This window comes from Narcine bancroftii, chromosome 10 (assembly GCF_036971445.1).
Source record: "Narcine bancroftii isolate sNarBan1 chromosome 10, sNarBan1.hap1, whole genome shotgun sequence".
In the NCBI taxonomy this organism is placed as follows: Eukaryota; Metazoa; Chordata; class Chondrichthyes; order Torpediniformes; family Narcinidae; genus Narcine; species Narcine bancroftii.
Genome location: NC_091478.1, coordinates 77303372 through 77327030, shown reverse-complemented (window position 1 = coordinate 77327030; position 23659 = coordinate 77303372). Strand labels below are relative to the sequence as shown.

General features: G+C 39.4%; 1 protein-coding gene across 6 annotated transcripts in view; it reads right to left on the bottom strand.

Moving 5' to 3' along the window:
- ranbp10 (RAN binding protein 10) overlaps positions 1-23659 on the bottom strand; it is a 93674-nt gene that overhangs the window by 24637 nt on the left and 45378 nt on the right. For 5 of the 6 annotated variants that reach the window (XM_069901477.1, XM_069901481.1, XM_069901479.1 and 2 more), the window contains 4 exons: positions 20155-20322; positions 6403-6425; positions 2273-2457; positions 2061-2200 (listed from right to left, as the gene is read on the bottom strand). In XM_069901477.1, the coding sequence (XP_069757578.1) occupies positions 2061-2200; positions 2273-2457; positions 6403-6425; positions 20155-20322 (516 nt within the window). The remainder of the gene's footprint in view (positions 1-2060; positions 2201-2272; positions 2458-6402; positions 6426-20154; positions 20323-23659) is intronic. The other variant, XM_069901478.1, reaches the window with a different exon arrangement.

Genomic DNA, 23659 nt, shown 5'->3' with positions numbered 1-23659 from the left:
GGGAAGGATTATCTAGCAAACTATTGGTAGTCAACCACCAAACGATTTTACATCTACAGAGCCAGATATGAGCCAAAATATTGATCTGATGGCACTATGATGAAATTATTAGCTGCAACCCATTGGGAAAACATTATAGATGGCTGAATTGACATATTGTGAAGGTTTTCTCTTTGAAACATCCTGAAAACTATTAGACAATTGTCGACTCAAATAATTAGCTCAGCTTCAATGTTTGAAGCTTCTTGGCACAACTTTATTCTGATACGAACATTTCAGATCTCTGCCCATTCAATAGTTTCCAGCACAGAATTTTACTGTACTCCACTTCCATGTGGTTTAATTCTTGCATACCTGTACCGCACTCTGTACTCCTTTTTACTCAGATATTGGAAAATCAAGAAAACTTATGAAAACCATAAAATCAGTTAATATAAAAAAACTGAGTAAAATAAAAACTTTCTAAGAGCTAACTCAACTGATAAAAAGATTACTATTTGTGAAGAATCGGGAGATATGGGTGTTAGCTCAGCAAAGAAGCTCTTAAGTAAAAGATCAGACATGATCATACTGAACGAGGAGCAGGCATGAAGTACCACAGGATATTTGGCTCCTACTTCTTATCAGTACTATTTATTCAAAGGAAGAGCGATGTTAATTGTTCCCTGCATAAGATAAAGTTTTGATTAAAATTATTTTGCTCATAGTTGGCAAATTTTATTGGCTTTGTCCTAATTCATTGTCCAAGTGCTCCCAGAACTTGATGGCTCAAAAGGCCAGTTCAGGGACAAGTTAACAGTCTGGAGTTACAATTGGACTAAGATGGATGTAAGATTGCCAGATTTCTGTCCTTGAATGACAGTAGTGAACCAGATGTGTGTTTTATGTCAATATAGTAGTTTCATGAATGGTGCACCAATATGGTCTCTATTTCTTGTATTATCTTTTTATTTCAGAGTTATTTAATTACTCACATTTACATTCCTAGCTGCCATGCTGGAATTAAACAGTCATCTCCACATAAATCATCTAAATCTTTAGAATCTTGTAATTATGCTATGGTACTGAATAACCAAATGTATTGAAGGCTTGCCAGCAACTATACTTGGTGAGGAGTTTGAGGAGATTTGTTATGTCAGCAAAGACTTGCTTTCTGACTGGTTGCATCACTGTCTTGTATGGAGGTGCCAATGCACAGGACAGAAAAAGGCTACAGAGAAATGAGAACTCAGCCAGTACCATCATGGGCATCAGTCTTCACTCCGCCAAGGTCATCTACAAGAAGCAGTGCCTTATGAAACCAGCCTCTTACCTCAAGGACTCTCACTATCCATCCCATGCCCTCTTCACACTGCCTCCATCAGGAAGAAGGTATTCGAGCCTGAAGAAACAGCCAATTCCCCTCTGATATCATATTTCTGAATGGACAATGAACCACATATACTCACTCATTTTCTCTTCTTTCCACTAATTTATATATCTGTAACAATTATAGCACTGCAAAGCAACAAATTTTGTTGCATATGCAGGATAATAAATTCTGATTCTAATTCTACTCATTACACTGTCTTTATTTTCCCTCTCCTACCAAAAATACATTAATATTACTGTGCTCTCTATGGGTACCAACAGTACTTCAGTACCATAGCCAATTCGTCACTTATCACACATGGAAGAGTATGTTTTCTGCTTACAGCCCAGGTGTAAAAACTGGCAAAGCCAAGCTAAAGCCTGCTAGTAGCTTCTAGAACTGTTGGCTAATCACCAGCAGAACTGAAAATGTGTGTATCACCAGATTGTTCTACTGAAGGCAACACATCAGGAATCATTTTCACTGTAAAGAAGGGTAATTGAACATGGGAATCATTGCTGGATTATCTGGCTCTTTTTTTCTTTGGGAGTGCAGAAATGAACCTAAGTGCTCCTTGGCTGAAATTGGATCCCACTGATTTGAGTGATGGGAGTATTGTACTGGGTAGTGCTGTTGGCAACTGAAATAACAGGGTTTTAAAATAAAAGTTTTGAAATGTCACACATAAGGATATTGCTGCCAGCCTTACGCTGTCTGTTTTTGATTGAGTTCTGCTCCTCTTGAATGGTCTGGCCTGTTGCTCTGGCAAAGGCAGTTGCTGTTGCACAGTACCCATGATGCACCAGGTAGGACGACACCAAGCTGCAAAACAAATTCTCACATAATGAACTAGTTTAAATGTGGTACAAAAACAATTGGCTAACTGTCTATTAATGATAAACAAGGAGCATCATTTCTTACTTTTGCAGCATTGTCTGCCACTCCCCCAATCTGTCTCCTATGGGGAATCGCTCAATTGTACCATGAATTTTTGCTCTCCACTCTCGCATGTAATCTTCAATGTCAAACACAAACGGCTGCTGCCCAAAGTTGGCATCGACTATTTCACCAGGCGTTTGTAGTCCCACTGTTGGGTACAAGTTGGGCTTAAAAACAAAAGTAGTGAAAAAATAGTTAAATGCAAATTCAAAATTCAATACTGCAGTTAGCTGCTATTATACATATCCTCTGTGACAACGGAATATTCATATGGTGCAATTCAACTTTAGAGAGACGAACTGTCAGTCCCAGGAAATTTTCCTTTTCATTAGCATAACTTACTGCCCATTTCTTCCACACAGCCTTCTTTTTGTTAAATTGACACCCTGACCAAGTCAAAGCATCCTGTCTGCTCAACTTAAAATTTAATTGTTCACATTAAGCAACAAGGTGTAACCATTTATAAGCATTCTTGCTCTTCATTGGAGAGGCTGGGTGCAGACTAGGAGATCTCTTTGCTGAGCACCTTCATTCTGTCTGCATCGGTGTCAGGGATCTCCAAGTGGACAACCATTTCAATTCTGCATCTCACTTCCTTGCTCACATGTCTGTCCATGGCCTCTTGTACTAGCCCACCAAGACCACCTGTAAATTGGAGGAACAACACTTGATTTTCCGTCTGGGCACTCTCCAATCAAATGGCATTAACATCAACTTCTCTGATTTCAGCTGACCTACTCTCCATTTTCCCTTCCTTCCCTTTCCCCTTGTCTTCTTTCCCTTAGCTCTCCACCCCCTACTTTCTCTATTCACAGAGCCATCCCTCCTCCCTTTCCTTGGGACCATGCTCCTCCCCCTACCTCCACCAATTTTTTCAGGCACTTGCTGGCATTTTTCCATACCTTAATGAAGGGGCTCAAGCCCGCAACATTAGTTATGCACCTTTATTTTTGCTATATAAAGTACACTGTTTGACATGCTGAGTTTCCCAGGATTGTATTTTCACATTCTTGCTCTCAGTTTTAGTTCTAATATTAAAAAGTAATTACTTTTTTCTGAATTGTTCCAGTCGTGTAACATTTGAACACTGCAAAGATTCTTCTCCATCTTCTTTATCTCTTTATTTTAAAATTCTGCAACTGCTGGGTCTGGCCCTGTGTTCAGCAGCAGCCTTGAAAGGTTGAAGATTCCGGGGAAGCAGAAGACTGGCTCAGGGCACCATAAAACAGGGAGAGCATCCCCTTGTTTGAGGAGAAGCAGAGAAGGCGACCCTATGGGATAGTGACCACAGCAGCGGTCCTGTGAGGGGTTCTGAGGCTGAAGAACACACAGGCGGCGGGCTGTTGGTGACTCCAAGTGAGGAACCCACGCAGGCTGCAAGTGACTGTGGTCAAAAGGCTCACATCGGGCTGCAGACTGGCTGAAGGGGTACCAGGTACCGTAAACAGGATGTAAGAGGGTGCAGAGGGCTCTGAAGGCTTCCTGATCATGTCAGAGGTTTGGATCTGGAACTCATGTTAGAGTCCCAGCTATGGTTTGGACTGGTCTACTGGTCTATGTGGCTGCGGAAGCATTTGAGGTGAATCCACTGACACTCAGTGACTCTGTTGGGGGGGGGGGGGGGGGTGAAGAAACTCTCTTTTGCTTTTCTTTCTCTGACTGTAAGGGACCTTCTGTTAATAGCAAAGTTTTTTATCTGCTTTATGGCAGATTAATGTCAATTTTGTGTAATATTATACCTGTTTTATTATAATGACAATAAAGGTATCTTGAACCTTTCAGTTTTTATTCTTTGAGATGATCAATGAAAGGGCCATGCTAATGACTGACACAGGGGAACTTTTGAGGCCCAAAACCGAGCTTCACAAGTTTTTTTATTCCCTTATTTTCTCTATAGATGATAAATCTAATTGAGAATTGAAAGCTAGTAGAACGTAATTTAGATAAAGAAACAAATATTTACTTGGCCAAAAGAGGATTCATTTGTGCAATTACTTCACTGCTGACATAAAATGGGCATCTGGGAAACATGGGGGTTAAGCAATTTGATAAACCAGGCATGACACGAGCAGCTGTATGCTCCTAGTGATAAAGCAAGAACAGTTTTGGTTGGCTGCAGATTCCATAATTAGTTAGTGGCAAGTAATTGTGATTCCTCAGTCTTTAAAACCTGCATTAACACACATCACATATCACAAATGGCAACATGGTTGTAATTAAATAAAATAACAATAATTATTTGCAAGGATTTAATTTTGGAATCCAAATTGCGTCAAAGCCAATTTGAGCTAAAAATCTGAGAATTCCAATGATGTCACAATACAGAAAGGGTGGAAAAATCTCGTGAAATGGTGTGAGAATAATAACTTGAATCTCAATGTGGATAGGACAAAGGAAATGATTGTGGACTTCAGGAGGACCAGTGTGAACCATTCTCCACTACACATTAATAGCTCAGTAGTGGAAAGACTACTGAGCACCAAGTTCCTCAGAGTTCACTTAACTAACGGCCTATCCTGGACACAAAACATCTCCTTATTTATCAGGAAGGTGCAACAGCAAACGCTCTTCCTGGGAAGACTGAGGCAGGCAAGGTTACCGGCCACTATCCTGTCAACTTTCTACAGGAGCTCTATTGAAAGTGTCCTGGGAGGCTGCATCACAGTGTGGAATGGTTGCTGTAGAGCAATGGATAAAGGTCAATCCACAGGAATGTAAGAGCGGCAGAGAGGATCACTGGTGTCCCCTTACCCACAATGACATGATATACCGGGATTGTTATTTGAAGAGGCTTGCAAATCGTTGATGACCCCTATCCCCCCACCGCAAGCACCATCTTTCAGCGATGCCTGTATCAGAGCCAGAACCTTCAGGCTAAGACAGTTTCTTCCCACAGGCAATGAGACTGCTGAATAACTAATGAACTGCTCATACAATCTCTATGAGATTCTACTATTTATTAACAATATTTATATATGTATATACCTACTGCATATGTATTGTTGTCTGTATGCTGTTATGTCTGTATGTGTGTTTGCATGTTTTGCACTGAGGACTGGAGAATATTGTTTCGTCGGGTTGTACTTATACAATCGGATGATAATAAACTTGAGATAAATATGGCAAGTGCAGATTTCCTATTTTTTCTGCAAATCTTACGTCAGTTCCCCAGTAACTCAAGGCATAAATGCGATGTCTTATGTGACATCAAGAGCACTGACTTTCAAATGTTAGGCTCAGATGAATCTGATTTGATAAGTATCTGTATTTGTTAAAAATATTGAGGCAGAATTACAAGGATTTCAAGCACAGCTCAAACTTCAGATTTTCAATAGAATGCTGAAAAGTAAACTAATATGTTAGTGAGAACTGCGCTATCTCAGTAATAATGCCCATTACTCCAGCTACTACATGGAGCTGTAAACCTATTTTGTAACCTGCACCAGGAAGGTGCAACAGCAAACGCTCTTCCTGGGAAGACTGAGGCAGGCAAGGTTACCGGCCACTATCCTGTCAACCTTTAGGTTAGTGACATTTTGAAAAAATCAGCCAAATTCATTTACAAATTCCTCATATCAAAAAACACTGCACAATCTTGGTATGACCACTCATTATAAAGAAATGGAATGCAATGCCTCAAGATCATATTTGGACACACAAAACTATTAATGGTTAAGCAACATCTCCAGCAATATAATAAAAAATATAAAAGTAAATATTAATAAAAGTTATGTCCAATAAGTTACAAGAACAATTGTCTGAATTAAATGCTTATCAGCAAGACATTTCTGTCTTCACCTTTTGTCTGACATTACTATAGGACAGCTCTTAAAGTAGAATTTTCTGAAACAAAATCTAGAATTTAAAGTAGACAAAGTACGGTTATTTATTTCCAAACAGAGAAGAATTGCAAATTGAGGCCAAAGCAGCAATTTTGTGACTTCATCAACATTATACTTCAATTTTACGATTTAAAAAGAAAACTCATCAAAAATGCAGTATCCCCTGTAACAATTGTATCTGGCTTTTACAGGAATTTATTTTGATAAAGCCTTTTTTAAAGGATTTCTGTGAACAAATTCAAAGCAGGAAACAAAATTACAAATACTTACAGGCAAGTCTGTGAATGCTATTCCTGAAAATTAAAGACAAAATAAATTAATATTAATTCAGCTGATGAAATAAGATGAAATCTGAAACATAGATTAAGGTGTTCACATTTTTGGTTTGGAAGGCACTTTTCAGGTTCAAGCAGAAGAGCACAAAACAAATTCTTGATTTGAATCCACAATATTCGAGCATACAAACTCTGAAGGACACATTTACTAATGTCTAATGGCACACAATATTTCTTTGATATCAGTTGTGTAACAATATACTGTCCTTATGAGACCCATGAGACATCAAACCATGCCTTAATCAGTGTTCATTTCAGCATTAGTTAAGGAGTTCCATCCTCCTTGGACTGATGCAGGAGAGACTGCAGCATCTACCTTTCTCTCTAGTTTGCTTTATAAAAAAGATACTGTGCTCTCGATAATGTTTGGGAGAAATAGACTTTTCCCATTTATTTGCCACTGAGCTCCACAATTTTAAATGTGTAATCAAATAATTCACGTGATTAAAGTGTACATTCTAGATTAAATTCGAGGGTATTTGTGTACATTTTGGTTTGACCATGTAGAAATTACAGCACTTTTTATGTAGAGGCCCCTCATTTCAGGACACCATATTTGGAACATACCAATGGTATGTATATTAAAGTAGTCATGTTTAGGACTTTGACTGCATGAAGTCCTGTGACTCATCAACATCACCAGGTGCTGAGTATCTTCTCTTGTGGTGCTCTGCCAGGCCATCTTCAGCTCCTGCTTGTTTCAGGGGCTTGTCCCCTTAAGTTTTCTCTTCAGCTTATGGAAGGCACAGTCAATATGATTTTCATCAGGTGACTGACGGCCATTCAGGAATTTTCCAATTTTTTAGCTGTTAAAAACTCCTTTGTTGCTTTAGCAGTAAGTTTGGGATCATTATCTTGTTGTAGGATGAAGCACCGTCCAATGAGTTTGGAGTCATTTGCTCGAACTTGAGTAGATGTTTCTAATCACCTCAGAATTCATTTTGCTACTGCCATAGGTAGTCACATCATCAATGAAGATAAGTGCAGCAGTACCTGTGGCAGCCATACATGCCCAGGCCATAACACCAACACCATGTTTCACAGGTGAGGTGGTATGCTTTGGATCTTGGGCAATTCCTTTACACCTCCACACTTTGATCTTGCCATCATTCTGATACAGGTTAATCTTGGTCTTATCTGTCCACAAGACATTTTTCCAAAATTCTTCAGGCTTTTAAATACTTTTTGGCAAACTGCAATCTAGCCGTCCTCTACCGGCATCACCTACGGCTCCTAGAACGCTTCCACTAGCGTTGTCTCCGCTCCATCCTCAACATTCATTGGAGTGACTTCATCTCCAACATCGAAGTACTCGAGATGGCAGAGGCCGACAGCATCGAATCCACGCTGTGGCTAACTAGTGGTTAGCAATTAACGCAGTATAGCCTCTGTATTTCTGTTCATGAAGTCTTCTTTGGACAGTAGTCATTGACACATCCACACCTGCCTCCTGAAGAGTGTTTCTGATCTGTTGGACAGGCGTTTTTCTTCATTATGTTGAGAATTCTTCTGTCATCAGCAAAGGCGGTCTTTCTTGGCCTAGTGTCCCTTTGTGATTACTGAACTCACCAGTATGCTCTTTCTTCCTAATGGTGTTCCAAATAGTGGATTTTGATAATATTAAGTTTGGGCGATGTCTCTGACTGTTTTATTGTTGTTTTTCAATCTCAGAATGGCTTCTTTGACTTTCAAATTTATTGTCAGAGTGCATACACAACACTGCATACAACCCTGAGATTCTTTATCCTTCGGGCCAGGCACAATTACTGCTTATTGGTAGTGCAAGAAAAATAACTGTACACAACGTACACATATAAACAAAGTGACTGCAATACAGAGAGGGGAAAAAAAACACAATAAAGTGCAAAACTAAGAGTCCTTAAACAAATCCCTGATTGAGTTTGGTGTTGGGGAGTGTGATGGTGGAGGGGTAGCAGCTGTTCCTGATTTTAGTGAGTCTTGTGGCACCTAGACCTCTTTCCTGATGGCAGCAGCGGAACACAGCATGTGGTATGTGGTGAGGATTCTTGATGATTGCTGTTACTCTGACGGTAGGATTCTGTGTAGAATTTCTCAGTGGTGGGGATGCTTTTGCCTGTGATGTCCTGGGCTGTATCCACTGCCTTTTGCAGGGCTTTACGCTCAAGGGGATTTGTTTCTTCATATCAGACCGTTATGCAGCCGGTCAGCACACTATCTACCAGACATTTATAAAAATTCGCCATGGTTTCCGACGTCATGACTCCTGAGGAAGTGCAAGCGCTGACATGCTGTCTTCGTGATGCCATTATAGTGTGTTGGGCCCAGGAAAGATCTTCCGAGATAGTGACTCCCAAAAATTTAAATTTGCTCAACGTCTCTACATCTAATCCCCCAATGATCACTGGATTGTACACCTCTGCTTTTCCTTTCTTGACGTCAACAATCAGCTTGTTGGTGCTGGTGACATTGTTGTTGGTGCACCATTTAGCAATGTCCCTCCTGTATGCTGTCTCATCATCCTTTTTATACACCCCACTATTGTGGTATTGTCAGCGAATTTGTAGATGGTATTGTTGTCAAACCAAGCATTGAGTAAAACAGGGGGGCTAAGAACACAGCCCTGTGGTGCTTCGTTACTGATGGAAATTGTAGAGATGTTCTTATCAATCCTTACTGATTGTGGTCTGGAGATGAGAAAATCAAGGATCCAATTATACAGCAGGATGTCGAGTCCCAGATCTTGGGAGTTTGATGATCAATTTTGAGGGGATGATGGTGTTAAATGCTGAATTGTAGTTGATAAAGACCATCCTGATGTATGCATCTTTACTGTCCAGGTGTTCCAGAACTTTGTGTAGAGCCATAGACCTGTTGCTGTGATAGGTGATTGGAATGGATTCATGTTGCCACTCAGACAGATCACTCAGATATGATTCAACACTAGTCTTTCAAAACACTGTTGATGTGAGTGCCACTGGCTGATAGTCATTTTGGCAGGTTACCACACTCTTGTGATTGATGCCTGTTTGGAACAGATAGGAAGCACGCCCTGCCAGAGGGGGATGTTGAAGATATCCGTGAATATGTTGGTAAGTTGAAAGGCACAGAATTTTAATACTCGGCTGGGTACTCCATCTGGACTGCATGCTTTTCTCAGATTCACTCTCCTGAAGGCAGCCTGCACATTATCCTCAGATATCAAGAGGAGAAGATCATCATGGGGACATGGGGTGTGCAGTGGTGGTTCTTCCTTGTTCTTGTGGTTGAATCAGGCAGAGAAGGCATTGAATCCATCTGGGAGTGAAGCTTTGTCGTCTCCCACTGCACCGGATTTGGTTTTGTAGCAGGTTATGTCATTTAGGGTCTGTCACAGCTGTCGAGTATCCTTTGTGGTTTCCATTTTCATCTGGAAACTTCACTTAGCCCAGGAGATGGCTTTCTATAGGTCATACCTGCTCCTCTGTAGTGATCTGTATTTCCACACTTTAATGCCTGTGATCCAGCTCTCACTGAATGATTTGGTGGCGACACACTCATCAGACCTGTTTTAATAAAGTCTGTGATAGCCCTGGTGTAATTATTCAGATCCTCAAACGAGTCCTTGAACACCGCCCAATCCACTGACTCTAGCTGTCCTGATTGCCAGTGCCTCTCCTTTTAGGCACTTCTGTGCAAAGGCAGAAGGAGCACAGCCAGGTAAATATTGGCACAACTCTGGTCCTCATGTTGAAAAATGGAAACTACAAACTCCAAAGGTGATCAGAAGCTTAGAATCAAGCCCATCTCTCTTATACCTGCACCAATGAAGCAATTAAACACACCTGGGTACTTACAAACACCTGTGAAGCCAAATGACTCATTATGGTCCCCTGAAATGAGGGGACTATGTACAAAAAGTGCTGTAATTTCTACATGGTCAAACCAAAATGTGTACAAATAACCTCGAATAAAATCTGGAATGTGCACTTTAATCGCATGTAAATTGCTTGATTACACATTGAAAAATGTGGAGCAGAGGGGCAAATAAAGGAAAAAGAACGTCTTTGATTTGACCCAAACATTATGGAGGGTCCTGTGTATGGGGCTAGGAAATTCTAAAATTGATTATGAGTGTGGAGAAAAAGAATAAAAGGAAGGTGTGCACTTGTGTCTGTATTCTGTAAAACATTCCATGATCTAGTTATGGTGAAATACTGGGAGAGATATGATTTGTATACATGAGCTATTGTCTAGGGAGCAAATTAAATAAAGTGGTGAAGACAAAAAATTGTATCCTTTTAGAATTTAAAAGGCTTCAAAACATTATTTCAGATTCTACCTCTCTGAATATTTAGAGATCAAAAAAGTCGTATGACACTAATCATAAAGGCCAGCTTGTTCTCCAGTAACCTTCAATCAACATTCCTCCCACGACTATTGCTCTCAAAACTGTGATGCCTTTTCATTTTCTTTTTAAATTTTGAGCAACTTCGTGAAAGAACTGATATGTTTGTTCATATAACGATAATTGAACTTCATGCTTTGGAAAAAATGAGGTGCGGTACCTGATGAAATCTTTCATTTTTTTCAATATGATAAACAAAAGATGCATAAAATGAAAATCTAAGTTGGTGTTTTTCTTGCAATAGGCATTCAGATGTTTGTAGATTTATTCAACTGTCCTTAAATTTTAAACTCAGTATAAATATAACAGTAATACATACATACAATACATTTAACAATTAAAAGTACAAGTGAAACATTCAAAACGTATATTTATATATCATTGAGCGTATTCATCGTCATGTCAGCATCCCTAAAGAACATCTGCAAAAATATTCCACAATTTGTTGGATGTTCAAAATGGAATCATATTGACAATTTTGAACAGAACAGCAGAGAATCAATTTAGAGATATAGCACGGTAACAGACCATTTCGGTCCATGAGCCATGCCGCCCAATTTACACCAATTAACCTATACCCCCGATACATATTGAATGGTAGGAGGAAAACTCATGTAGAGACGGAGAGAACAGACAAACTCCTTACAGACAGCACGGGATTTGAACCCCAGACCCAATCACTGGCAATGTAAAGGCATCGCACTAACTACTTCGCTATCTGTGCCCCCCCCAAGTTAGTTAATATTCAATGTTATGTGCCAAATATAATTAGTGAGAACAATTACAAAAAAATTATATGATTCCGTTTCTTTTGTGCGGAGATAAATAACCAAGTAACCAGTAAAAATTCAATTTGGGTATATTCACATCAACATAAGCAGAGCAGATCAATACCAAGAGAAATGTTCAAATTCAAGATTATTTGTCATCTGATTTTACCAATACAACCAGACAAAGTAGTACTTTCTGGTCCATGGTGCAGAATAGCACAAAACACACAGTATATATATTAAAATAAATAATCTTCATAAATAATAGTCACACAGAGTTGTTTTAGCAGTCATTCAGCATTCTCACTCCGCGTGGGATGAACCTGTTTTTCGGCCTGATGGTTCCGGCTCTGATACTGATGGAAGAGGCTGTGTGCAGGATGGTAGGAGTCTGCCCTGATTTTGCGAGCCTCTTTAAACATCAGTCTTAATAAATCATATCGATGGAGGGGAGGTTGACCCCAGTGATTCTCTCTGCTGCTTTTATGGTCCTGTAAATTGACCTCTGATCCAATGCTCTATTACTTAAATAGTTGCTCAATCTTAAATATGCCAGCTGATGCCTCCATTAAATCTTAAAATTCAAGTGTGAAGATAAACGAATATGATTTATACCCAGAAAGATCACTCAACGACAACCCTTTTAAGTGAGCAAATGTAAGGAAATGATGAAGGTGAAACCTAGCAGAGTTATGAAAGCTGACTGGTTTATTTAAGATAATAACATAGGTTTGCGAGGTTAATATCCCAAAATGCTTTCTTAATACTTGTGCATTTAGGACTTTTTCATGTTCACAAATATTCAAATGTGTAATGCAATACAAACATGATACTGCCAAGTCTTTGTATCTTTTACTGTTTTCTCTCCTCATGCGCGTTCAAAGTCATCTTGTTCACATAAATCTCACCCTGCCAAGATGAGCCAATTTGTCATTTAAAAGCTGACTATCCATCTTCTGTTCCAATATCAACTGATCCACTAACCATTTCCTTTCTTGACCACTCCAATGTCATTTGTCTCACTACCTGTTTAACAAGTATAGGAAAAGCAGAAATTTCTTTCAATGAAATATTTTGATACTAGCATGCACTCATGGTCTAATAAATGATGCTTTCCAGCAAATGTTTGAGATGCACCAAATTATTTGCAATTTTGTGTCTTGCTTCACTCAAGGCCAATCTTCTGATCCCATGCATTTTCCATTATCAGGATATTGCACAATCATAATGCCACAAGACATGGAATTTTGTTTCTATGCTTTTGATTCTCTTTTAACTTGCTCTTTAGAACTTTTAACAATTGGTGGCTGCAAGTCTTTATACGACTCATGTAAAATTATGCCTGACAATAATGGGCAGCAAGCAGTTAGCGCAACACTGTTACAGTGCCAGCGATCAGGACTGAGGTTTGAAACGTGCTCTGTTTGTAAGGAGTTTGTACGTTCTCCCCGTGTCTGCATGGGTTTTCCCGGGGGCTCCAGTTTCTTCCCACTGTTCAAAATGCACCAAGGTTGAAGGTCATTTGGGTGTAATTAGGTGGCAAGAGCTCATGGCCCGAAAGGGCCTGTCACCATGCTGTATGTCTAAATTTAATTTTTAAAATTAAAAAATTTAAATTAAAACAAGGCACTGAGCTGGATGTTTTCAATGTTAAAAGAACGAGATGTGCAATAACTTGTGTTCACAGCAGATGACATACAGTATTCAGGGAAAATCAGATACTGTATCTGCTCATGAAACAAATAAATATTAAAAATTATACAGAGGAAGAATGAGGAATAACTCCACAGTATAAATAGCTCCAATAAGCAATTACCGTCAACAAAGGCAACACGAGCAGGCGAGATTAATTTGATTTTGAATTTTATGTTTGTCGCCGTTTTATTTTTTAACATTTTCCATTCTCTTATTCTTTTTAACCAGATGAGTTCACTTTTGAAGAAATTTTGTTCAACGTATGCTTTTCAGTAAAAATTAGTTCAGACTGTAATAAATGAACATGGGAAAGAATAATTGAGCCACGCATTTACCCTGTGATCAGTCCTGAAATAGTTCAAACATGAAGTTCAGAAAGACTCGGGAGCTTTTGTGGACTCCAATGCTCAATACATTGAATGATTGTGGTGAGGCAACCAGTTAAAGTTGAATTAGTTTTTCCAGTTTGCAAACGATGTTTCTGAAGAAATCTTGCTGACATATATTCAAGAAAGTTCAAAGTATGATAAAAAATAAATAATGATACTTTAAGTTAATTTGTGATAGCAAACAATTTTACATTAATTTAAATGAATACAAAGTACATTTAGGAAAATCAGGAAATTCTTCACAGCAAAGTGTCATGAAGAATCTGGAATCTTACTGAATAAAAGATTTTTATGGGTGGATAAATTAAAATTAGTCAAATTACTTCCTCTTACACAAGTTATGTTAGTTCAAGCATTTGCAAAATTCCCAACATTGGATTCCTGTCACTAGATGGCGTTATGCAAAAGCAACAGGGTATTGTCAATTGTTCTTTGACCATATTATGTTCAGTTAATGGAATAGGGTACAAGAATAGAATGAGCAATAAACTTCACTTGAATAAAAGGTGCCAAATCTTTAACACATTTATTTTCATCCCCAGACCACCTGAAGTATCCCTTTACTGACTGCAGATCACACAACAGTAAAAAAACATTTGTGCAACTGGAGATTAGAGGGGGGGGGGGGGGGGGGGAAGTGTTTACTGATTAATTCAAACCCCTTTCAAGACCACCAAGGAAATTTTAGTTATGTTTGAATGGGAAAAACTTAGATAATGCTCCAAAACCTCTACTGAGTGTATGAAACCAAAAACATGTACGCACATACACATAATAAATTTCTCATACAGTACAAAATAATCATTTACATCTATAAAAAAAATACAAAAGTGTATCAGTATTACTGGTTTCATTTATGAGGGACCTATGTTTAAAGAATATTATTCATCAATCCCATAGACCACAGGAAAAAGCTATTTCATAACCTGACAATCCTGATTTTAATGCTCCTTCACCTCCTTACTGATGGTAGTGGTTTGTAAAAAAATACTATATGATGAATGGTAGGGATTCCCAATAATTCTTTAAGCCTCATTAAAGCAACATTCATAGTGAATGTCGTCAGTAGAGGAAGGCCCCAATGATCTTCTTGGCTGTTTAATTATCCTTTGTATGACATATGGTCCAATGTTTTACAGCTACTCTATCACAATGACACAGCCTGACAGGCTCCTGTAATATATTCTCAAGATGATGATAGGTAGCCTTACACCGCACCCTCTCTTTCTCCCCCCCCACCCCCCCCACCACCAACCACCTCCGAAGGAGGTGTAGGCATTGCTGGTCCAGGTTAGGTCAACTTTGTTCTCTCAACTCTCTCCATGGCAGAGCCGTTGACGTGTAGTGGCAAATGTTCGATCTACTTCCTCCTGAAGTTTAAAAATGTCTCCTTTGACTTGTCCATATTGAGACTCAGGTTGTTTTTCTCACACCTTTGGATGAGGTCCTAAGTTCCTCTCTGTAATCTTGACTCATCATTGCTGCCAATGAGACCAACTACTGCAAACTTGATGATTCTATATGGACGGAATTTGTCAGTGCAGTCATGAGTCAGCATCATGAACAATAGTGGGCTGAGCCCACAGCCCTGAGGTGTGGCAGTCCTCAGCTTGATGGAACAAGAGTTTTCTGCCAACACAGTCAGACTGCATCTTTCCATTAAAAAAATCCAGGATCCAGTTGCAGAGAGGGTTGTTGAGTCCTGACGAGAATAATTTATCCTCCATCCTCCCACATGATCGTGGACTTGCTGGATAATAACTGCTCTGTTATCTTTAAGTTCCAGTCCAATAATGTCATAATTTGCCCTCTCCCAATTTGATATTTTCTCACAAGGTCCAGGCTTATCCTTATAACTATCTTCAAACTTATGGAATTGTGATAATTTTTCCCCAAAATGCCCTCCTACTGAAACCCTAATAAATTGGCCAGGCTCATATCCCAACACAAGGTCCAGTATGGCCCCTTCCTTGGTTGGACTATCGACTTGCTGGTTCAAAGAAACGTGAATAGAGCTTATAGATTGTCTGACAATATATGGACCAGCCGACTAGAGGAGAGGCCATACTACATGAAGTGCTGGGTAATGAACCTGGTCAGATGATAGACCTTTAGTAGTGGGGGGGGGGGGGGGCAGGGGAAAGGTGGTGCATTTCAGTGATAGTGATCACCTCTCTGAGCTTTAGCTAACCAAAATAATAAAAACAGATAAAATGGTAAAGTGTTTAACTGGGAAAGGGCTTATTACAATGGGATGAGACAGGAAGTAGGGAGAGTAAATTGGGAACAGATGTTCTCAGAAGACATCACAGAAGTAATGTGGAGGATGCTTAGTGAACACTTCCACAGGGTTCTGGATTGGTTTGTCCCACTAAGACAGGGAAAAAGGTGGTAGGAAAAAGAAACTGTGGTTGACAGAACAGGTGAAGCAACTAATTAAGAGCAAGGAAGTATATACTAGATTTAGGAAGCAAAAAACAGGAAGGGCCCATGAGAATTATATGGAAGCCAGGAAGGAATGTATGAACGGACCTAAGAGAGCTAGATGGGGGCATTAGAAGGCCTTGGCAAGTATGATTAAAGAGAACTCTAAGGCATTCTATGCAAATATGAAAAGATGGAAGATGAGAGTGAAGGTGGGGCTGCTTAAGGATGAAGGAGGCAACATGTGCCTGGAAGCAGAGGAGGTTGGGGAGTCCTAAATTAATATTTTGCTTCAGAATTCACTAGAGAAAAGGACCTTAGTCAAGATGAGGTCAGAAAAGAACAAGCTTATGCACTGGACCATGTTGAGAATAAGAAAGAGGAAAAGCTGCACCCTCTTCAAAACATTAGGATTGATAAGCCCCCCCTCCTCTTCCCCCCCCCCCATGACAGCTTCCTCCTCTCCCTCCACCCCATTGACTGCTCCCTCTGCTCCACTCTCCCCACCGTCCTCTCCTCCCCCCCTCCTTGGAGGCTCCATGTCAATGCAATCATGAAGACGGCTCGCCCACAGCTATACTTTGTGAGGAGTTTGAGGAGATTTGGTAAGTCATCAAAGAAAACTTCTCCAGATGTACAGTGGAGAGCATTATGTCTGGTTGCATCACTGTCTGATATGGAGGTGCCAACCCTCAGGACAGGAAACTCTCGAGAGGACTGTTAACTCAGCCTGCGACATCACTGGCATAGTCTTCACTCCATCGAGGACATCTACAAGAGGCGGTGTCTTATCAAAGCAGCCTTGATCTTTAAGGACCCCCACTGCCCAGGCCTTGCCCTCTTCATTCTTCTACCATTGGAGAAAAGGTATAGGAGCCTGAAAATGAGCACTCAGGGGCATAAGGACAGCTTCTTGCCCAGTACCATCAGATTTCTGAATGAATAATGACACTACCGCATCTTGTCTTTTTTGTTCTTGGCACTATATTTATTTTGAAATGTGGTTTATATAAATGTTTTAGCTGTGATTCTGCTGCAAAACAACAAATTTCATGATTGTTCAGGACAATAAACTCTGACTGTGAATATTAGCTTAGAATAATTTCACACAACTGTACTTATTTCATCCCTTATTAACTAACTGAATGGTCCCAGGAGCTTTATTACTATTTAATAAATTATTTTACTAACCTATCTGCACTACATTTCCCACTTCTCATTCAACTGGTGATAACTGGCTAAGTCAAAATACTTTGTGCTTATACTTTGGATCATATGTATTGCACTCAGTGACTAACTGAGATTCAAAATATCCATACCTTTTCTACCTCAGCAGTAAGACCTAGGGGTTAAGTATTGGTATAGCACTTACATTTTGAGTGCATATTGGATTCTAATTTACTGATTTTGCTTCCATTTAAAGGTGATCATGAGATATTGAGATGATGCAATAACCCAATACTGAATCACAGATCTACCTGAAGGAACTGTGGATGGTTTCATGTTCAAGAGCAGTGTGCTTAATGAAGTTTCTTTTGCTTTCTTATTGGCGTCAAAGACACAAGATATCTCTGCACTGTTTACGTACCAGATAGCAGCGATAAAAATTAGCGCAGATGGAGTTAAATTTAAAATAATATTTTAATTATTAATTAACAATAATGTAACACTTTATATAATTTAACTAACTTATCACAACTTAACTAAATTTATCTACACTTATCTAACTTAAACCCCAAATATGTGCAAACCACTACAGCTCAAGGCCCAATTCTCAGAAGTTAGTTCAAAGTTCTATTTCGGAAATTCAGTGATGACGTGTGGGCTTGAAATTGATGAAACACACTGGCTTTAGATGGTTGAGACACACAGGCCTTAGATGAAATGATCAGTTCATGAAGAGGGTGACAGAATTTTAAAAAATATTTTATTTATAGATTTTCAAACTCAAACAATTTCCAGTAATCAATCACAAATTGCAGTTATCATTATATACAAAATTCATTATCAAATCCAAGCCATTCCTCCCCACCAACACCACCCCCACCCCCCCAACACCACACACAACAGACCACAATTACATACAACTTTCAAGACACCCAAAACAAAGGTTGGGAACAGATCAGGGATTTGTCACGGCCTGACAACAGGCGCCTAGGCTGTTACATTTTTATTGATTTTACTTGATTGGGCTGGAATGGACACCCTCAATAGGATAGGCAGGGGAGCAAAATACACAGATCCGCACTATAAATGTGCTCCTATAAAATTTAAATATAGTTGCCAAATTTTTGGAAAGAGGTTATATTTTTCCCTTAAGTTATAGGTAATTTTCTCCAGGGTAACACAGCTTTGCATTTCTGCATTCCAGAATGCAATGCCCAAGTGAGAGTCAGATTTCCAAGTAACCTCTATGCTCTTGCTGGCCAATGACAATGCAATCATTACAAATTGGATTGGGAATTTGGACAGCTTCAGCTTAAGTCCATCATAATTCCCAATAGGAACAGCTCTGGGTCCTTTACTATGACTTTTTTTGTAGGGCTTGACCTAGTTCCACCCAGAAGTGTCTCACCTTAGTACATGTCCAGGTTGCGTGCACCAAGGTTCTTGTTGCAATGCCGCATCTAAAGCGTTGGTGTGAAATTTCTGCTTCAGCCTTATTCAATTTTTGAAGTGTCAAATATAGCTGGCGGAGAAAGTTATACTGCACCAGCCCATACCACACATTAATAATTGTGGTTATGCCATTCCGACTCAGGTCTGACCAGCACTGCTCATCAATCATTGTTCCTAAGTCTGACTCCCACCCTTGCCTTGATTTGTGAAGACCCAGATTAGGGCCTTCAGTTTGGCATAAGAAATACATCGCCGAGATGAACTTCCATGCTCCCCTTTCAAATCAGGGTCTCTATGTCACTGCACATCGGTAAGGTCATGGATGGACCTAATTTGTCCCTCAAGAAAGATCTTATCTGAAGATAGCAGAGGAACATCTCAGGGTGACTGAATGTTAATTAACTCACAAAACCTTGCTCTTTGTAGATGTGCCAACTAAAATTCCCCTCTTCTTTGGTATAGGGGACATGAAGCAAGTGACGCTTACGAAGCTTCCAGAACCCTTTTCATGGATCAGCTAAACTCAAGTGACTTTCACTCTGGTCCCCATCCAAGTGCAGTATTTCTTCTGCAAGTAGAACCCTTTTTGTGACTCAGTTGAACAAAAAGTGACCTTCACTCTTTCTGGTCACGAAGTGGTCTTCTCATTCTTCAATAACAAAAAGTTTGTATATATCCACATAATGAGGCCAAGTGGGTTTCTCATTCTCACAATAGAGGTCGAAGCTCTTTATTCTTGTGCTGCCTTCTTAAAATGGCCTCCTGAGCAAATGATGCACTGTCTTTTCCATAAGCTAGTCACATGGTCTCTGCCTCAGGGCTTTTTCCCTTCAATCTGCAAATGTATCAACTTTCAGAACATGCTGTCTTCAAAGCCTGCTGCTAGTTCACAGTCGCTTTCCAAACCTGCAAGGTTTGTTAACTCTGTTCTCTTAAAGGACAATCCCCTACAAATGAAATAAACTGAAAAATGGGAGAATGTCACACTATGCATTCCAATTGGAAGTACCATGTTGCTTACTTATCCATAAGTACGGAATATCTTTGGATGTTCCATCTGTATGCGTGCAAATTAAAGTAAGAGTTATTGAATGTCACACAAGAACTAAGGCGGCAGCAGATTTTCTCTTTTCCCTCCCCAAACCCAGGGGCACTACAAGTATCATCATCCAGGATGAGAAAGCTTAGTACATGTTGGAAACTGAGACTTTCCAGGCCAAAATATATCATATTATACACATAGCCATTGAACCACTGGAGCATAATCAGAATTTTATTTTATAAAATAGATGAGGTGGCAACAAATAGAAAGTTGACTTTTTCAAGAGTACCATGAAAAGAGTGAAAAGAAAATCTTCTGAAGTGAAGTAAACATCGTGCATGAGCCCCCTAATAATATTTTGTTCCAGCAAGTGTCATCTTACCTAAACTGTGGCCATTCTTTGTGTAGAAACAAGTATTGTTAATGAGGTTAACACAGCAACCAATGACATCTCCAGTGGTGAAAGTGGGACCATATGGCTGCCCTGTACCAGAAGAGCAGAAGGAATGCCCATCATCTCCATGGTAACCATATGAATGTTTGTCCCAACCTGCAAGACACAAAACAGAGAAAAAGTTAAAAATAGCTTCCATTAAACCAAACAATTGGATATAAATTACTGTTACTGTTAATAATGGCCACTTTATTTATAGAAACAATGCACTTAATTAAAGAGCAAACTGTCAATCAGGTTTTCAGATTTATCGCCAGATACATGACATCACATACAACCTTGAGATTCTTTTTCCTGTGGGCAAAGCAGAATTACCACTTATTGGTAGTGAAAGAAAACTGTATATAATGTACACATGTAAACAAAGAACTGTAAACTGATTACAAATATAAACAAACTGACTGTACAATACAGAAAGGAAAAAAAAAATCAATAAAGTGCACAAGTCCTTAAATGAGTCCCTGATTGAGTTTGTTGTTGAGGAGTCTGATGGTGGAGGGGGAGCAGCTGTTCCTGAACCTGGTTGTACAAGTCTTGTGGCACCTATCCCTCTTTCCTGATGGTAGCAGGAAGAACAGAGAGTGTTCTGTGTGGCGTACATCATTGATGATTGATGCTGGACTCCGACAGCAGTGCTATCCATAGATATTTTCAATGGTGTGGAGGGTTTACCCGTGACGTGCTGGTCTGTGTCCACTACCTTTTGCAGGGCTTTACGCTTGAGGGTATTCGTTCCCCCATACCAGACTGTTTTTCAGCTGGTCAGCACACTTTCCATCTGTAGCAATTTTCCAGGGTTTCCAATCTAAAGCAGTGGTTAACAACCATTTTCTTTCCACTCACATACAACTTTAAGTAATCCCTATGTCATTGGTGCTCTGTGATTAGTAAGGGATTGCTTAAGGTGGTATATGAGCAGGAAGGGAAGGTTGAGAATCACTGCTCTAGACCCAATTGCTATTGAAATATTTGGCTTGAGAAAAATTGTCATTGGCCCATTTCCTTTGGAGTTATGAAACCATGCACATAACGAGTCAATGGGGTACGATTAAAAGTGGTTTTCAAACTTTTTCTTTCTGCCTATATTCCACTTTAAGCAATTCCTTACTAATCACAGAGCACCGATGGCCTAAGGAATACTTGTGGTATGTGAGTGGAAAGAAAAAGTTTGAGAACCACTGATCTAAAGCATGCAAAATAACACCATGATTTGAACAGATTTTGTTTTTTTAAAAAAAGATAAATCAACACAACCACTTTTTCCAATGCATCTCCAGCATTAGACCTCAGAACTTTACAGCTCCATCCAACTTCTCTGTCCTCTGCCAGAATTGCTGTAGAAGTCACCCTAATCTTGAGAAAACCTTTGACTTTAACCTTTAACTTCTAAAGGTGAAATGTTGGTTATGTTCCTTTATCTTTGCTACATACAGAGCTTTGCTGGCATTTTTGTGTGGTTTGGGGTCTTAAGTTACTACAGTAATGCAAAACCAAAAATTGTAGCTGCTGGAAATTTGAAATACAACAGAAATCATAAAATACTCAGCAGGTCAGGCAATGTTTCTGGAAACAGAAGCACTTGGAGGTTCAAGTTGAAAATCCTTCATCCAAACAAGGAAAGAAAGTAAACAAGGTAATTTTAAGTTGCAGAAAGGGTAGGAACAATTTCAAGAAATAGTAGAAATAGTTATTATTTTCCCTTTATTCGTTCATTCTGCCCAAGACTACATAAAAGTTCTTTGCACAGGATCCATTATAAGCACAACTCAAAAAGTTGAAATTTCTTAATTTAAGAGATCAGGTCCACAATATACACAAAATAAAGAAAATCTGGGAACCGAACTGATACTCCATAAAATACAACTTATTCTACTTCAGATGCTATCTGTCACTCAGTTGATAACACTCTTGATTATTCACTGAGAAAGATGTGGATTTCAGTATCATTCCAGTAACGTGGACACAAAAATCTGGACAGATGCTTAAGTGCTCTACTGAATGACCACTGCGCTCTTTGTTCTCCAGGGCACACATCATAAATTTCATGAATATTTTATTTGAAGAAGATAACATTCTCATGAATCGCCAATATTTATCTCTCAAACAAAATCATTAAATAAAATTGAATAGCCATTGTTTTTTAAAGAGCTTACCATGCACAAATTAGCTGCCATGTTTTCAACAATAGTGGCCATACTTCTCAGTGTAGTTCATTAATTGTAAAGTATTTTGGGACTTACTTATAATGTGAAAGAGTCTGCAAAAGCAGACTTTTTTTTAAAAAAAAAGCATTGATTATTAACTCTTTCATTCCATCTCGAAACAAAAGGCAACAACCTTTTCCCCAATTTCTGCAAGACTAAGGAGCTAGTCACTGATTTCAGGAAGAGTTGTAGTTTTTCGGTCCACATCAATAGTGTAGGGATGGAGATAGTAGACAGCTTTAATTATTGCTTTAATTGGTGTAAAATATTTCCAATGGCCGGTCCTAGATCAACTACATTAACTTGACAGACAAGGTGGCGCATCATTGCCTCTACTTTCTCAGGAGTCTGAGGAAATCTGGCGTGACCTCAGCATCCCTCATAATTAGTGTAGCGGTTAGCGCAATGCTGCTACAGCGCTAGCAATCAGGACTAGGGTTGCAATCCCAGGATGTCTGTAAGGAGTTTGTACGTTCTACCCATGTCTCCGTAGGCTTCCTCCGGATGCTAGTTTCCTCCCTCCATTCAAAAATGTACCGAGAGCGGTCAATTGGGTGTAATTGGAAGGTATGGGCTTGTGGGCCGAAAGGGCCTGTTACCATACAGTATGTATGTATGTAAATAAGAGTAAATAAGAGTATCCTGTCAGGGTGTATCACTGCTCTGCACAAGAGCTGCTCTGCCTATGACCGCAAGAGGCAAAAAAAATTGTGAATACAGCTCAGATTATCACACAAACCTCCTCCCTTCTCTCCAACAACTTGATTTATACTTCCCAATATCGTCACATCCAGCCCACATTCTCTTCTCCCTCCACTGTTTGGGGTGGCCGAGGAGAGTGAAATCACACTAGGAACAGTTTCTTTCCTGCTACGATTAGACTATTGAACAAGTCTCACACTAGTAAAATAACATTGCCCTTACTCCTTCCGGACTGATCTTTCTCTGAAACCCTACTCTCTGAACTGTATTTATTCTGCTGTACTTATGCACGAATGAATTTGCTGGATGCAAAACAAACTTTTCACTATACCTTGAAACATGACAATGAACGTGAACTTGAACTTGTGTCACTCAGCCTTTGATCCTTGTACAATTAGAAAATGCAGTCTTGGTTGAATTGAGGATTTATGTAATCTTTCCTTGAAAATAATACAATTGAACCAACAAAGTAACTCTGTATACTTTATTTTAGAAACTGCGTTGATAGACAATGAATTTGAAAGCTT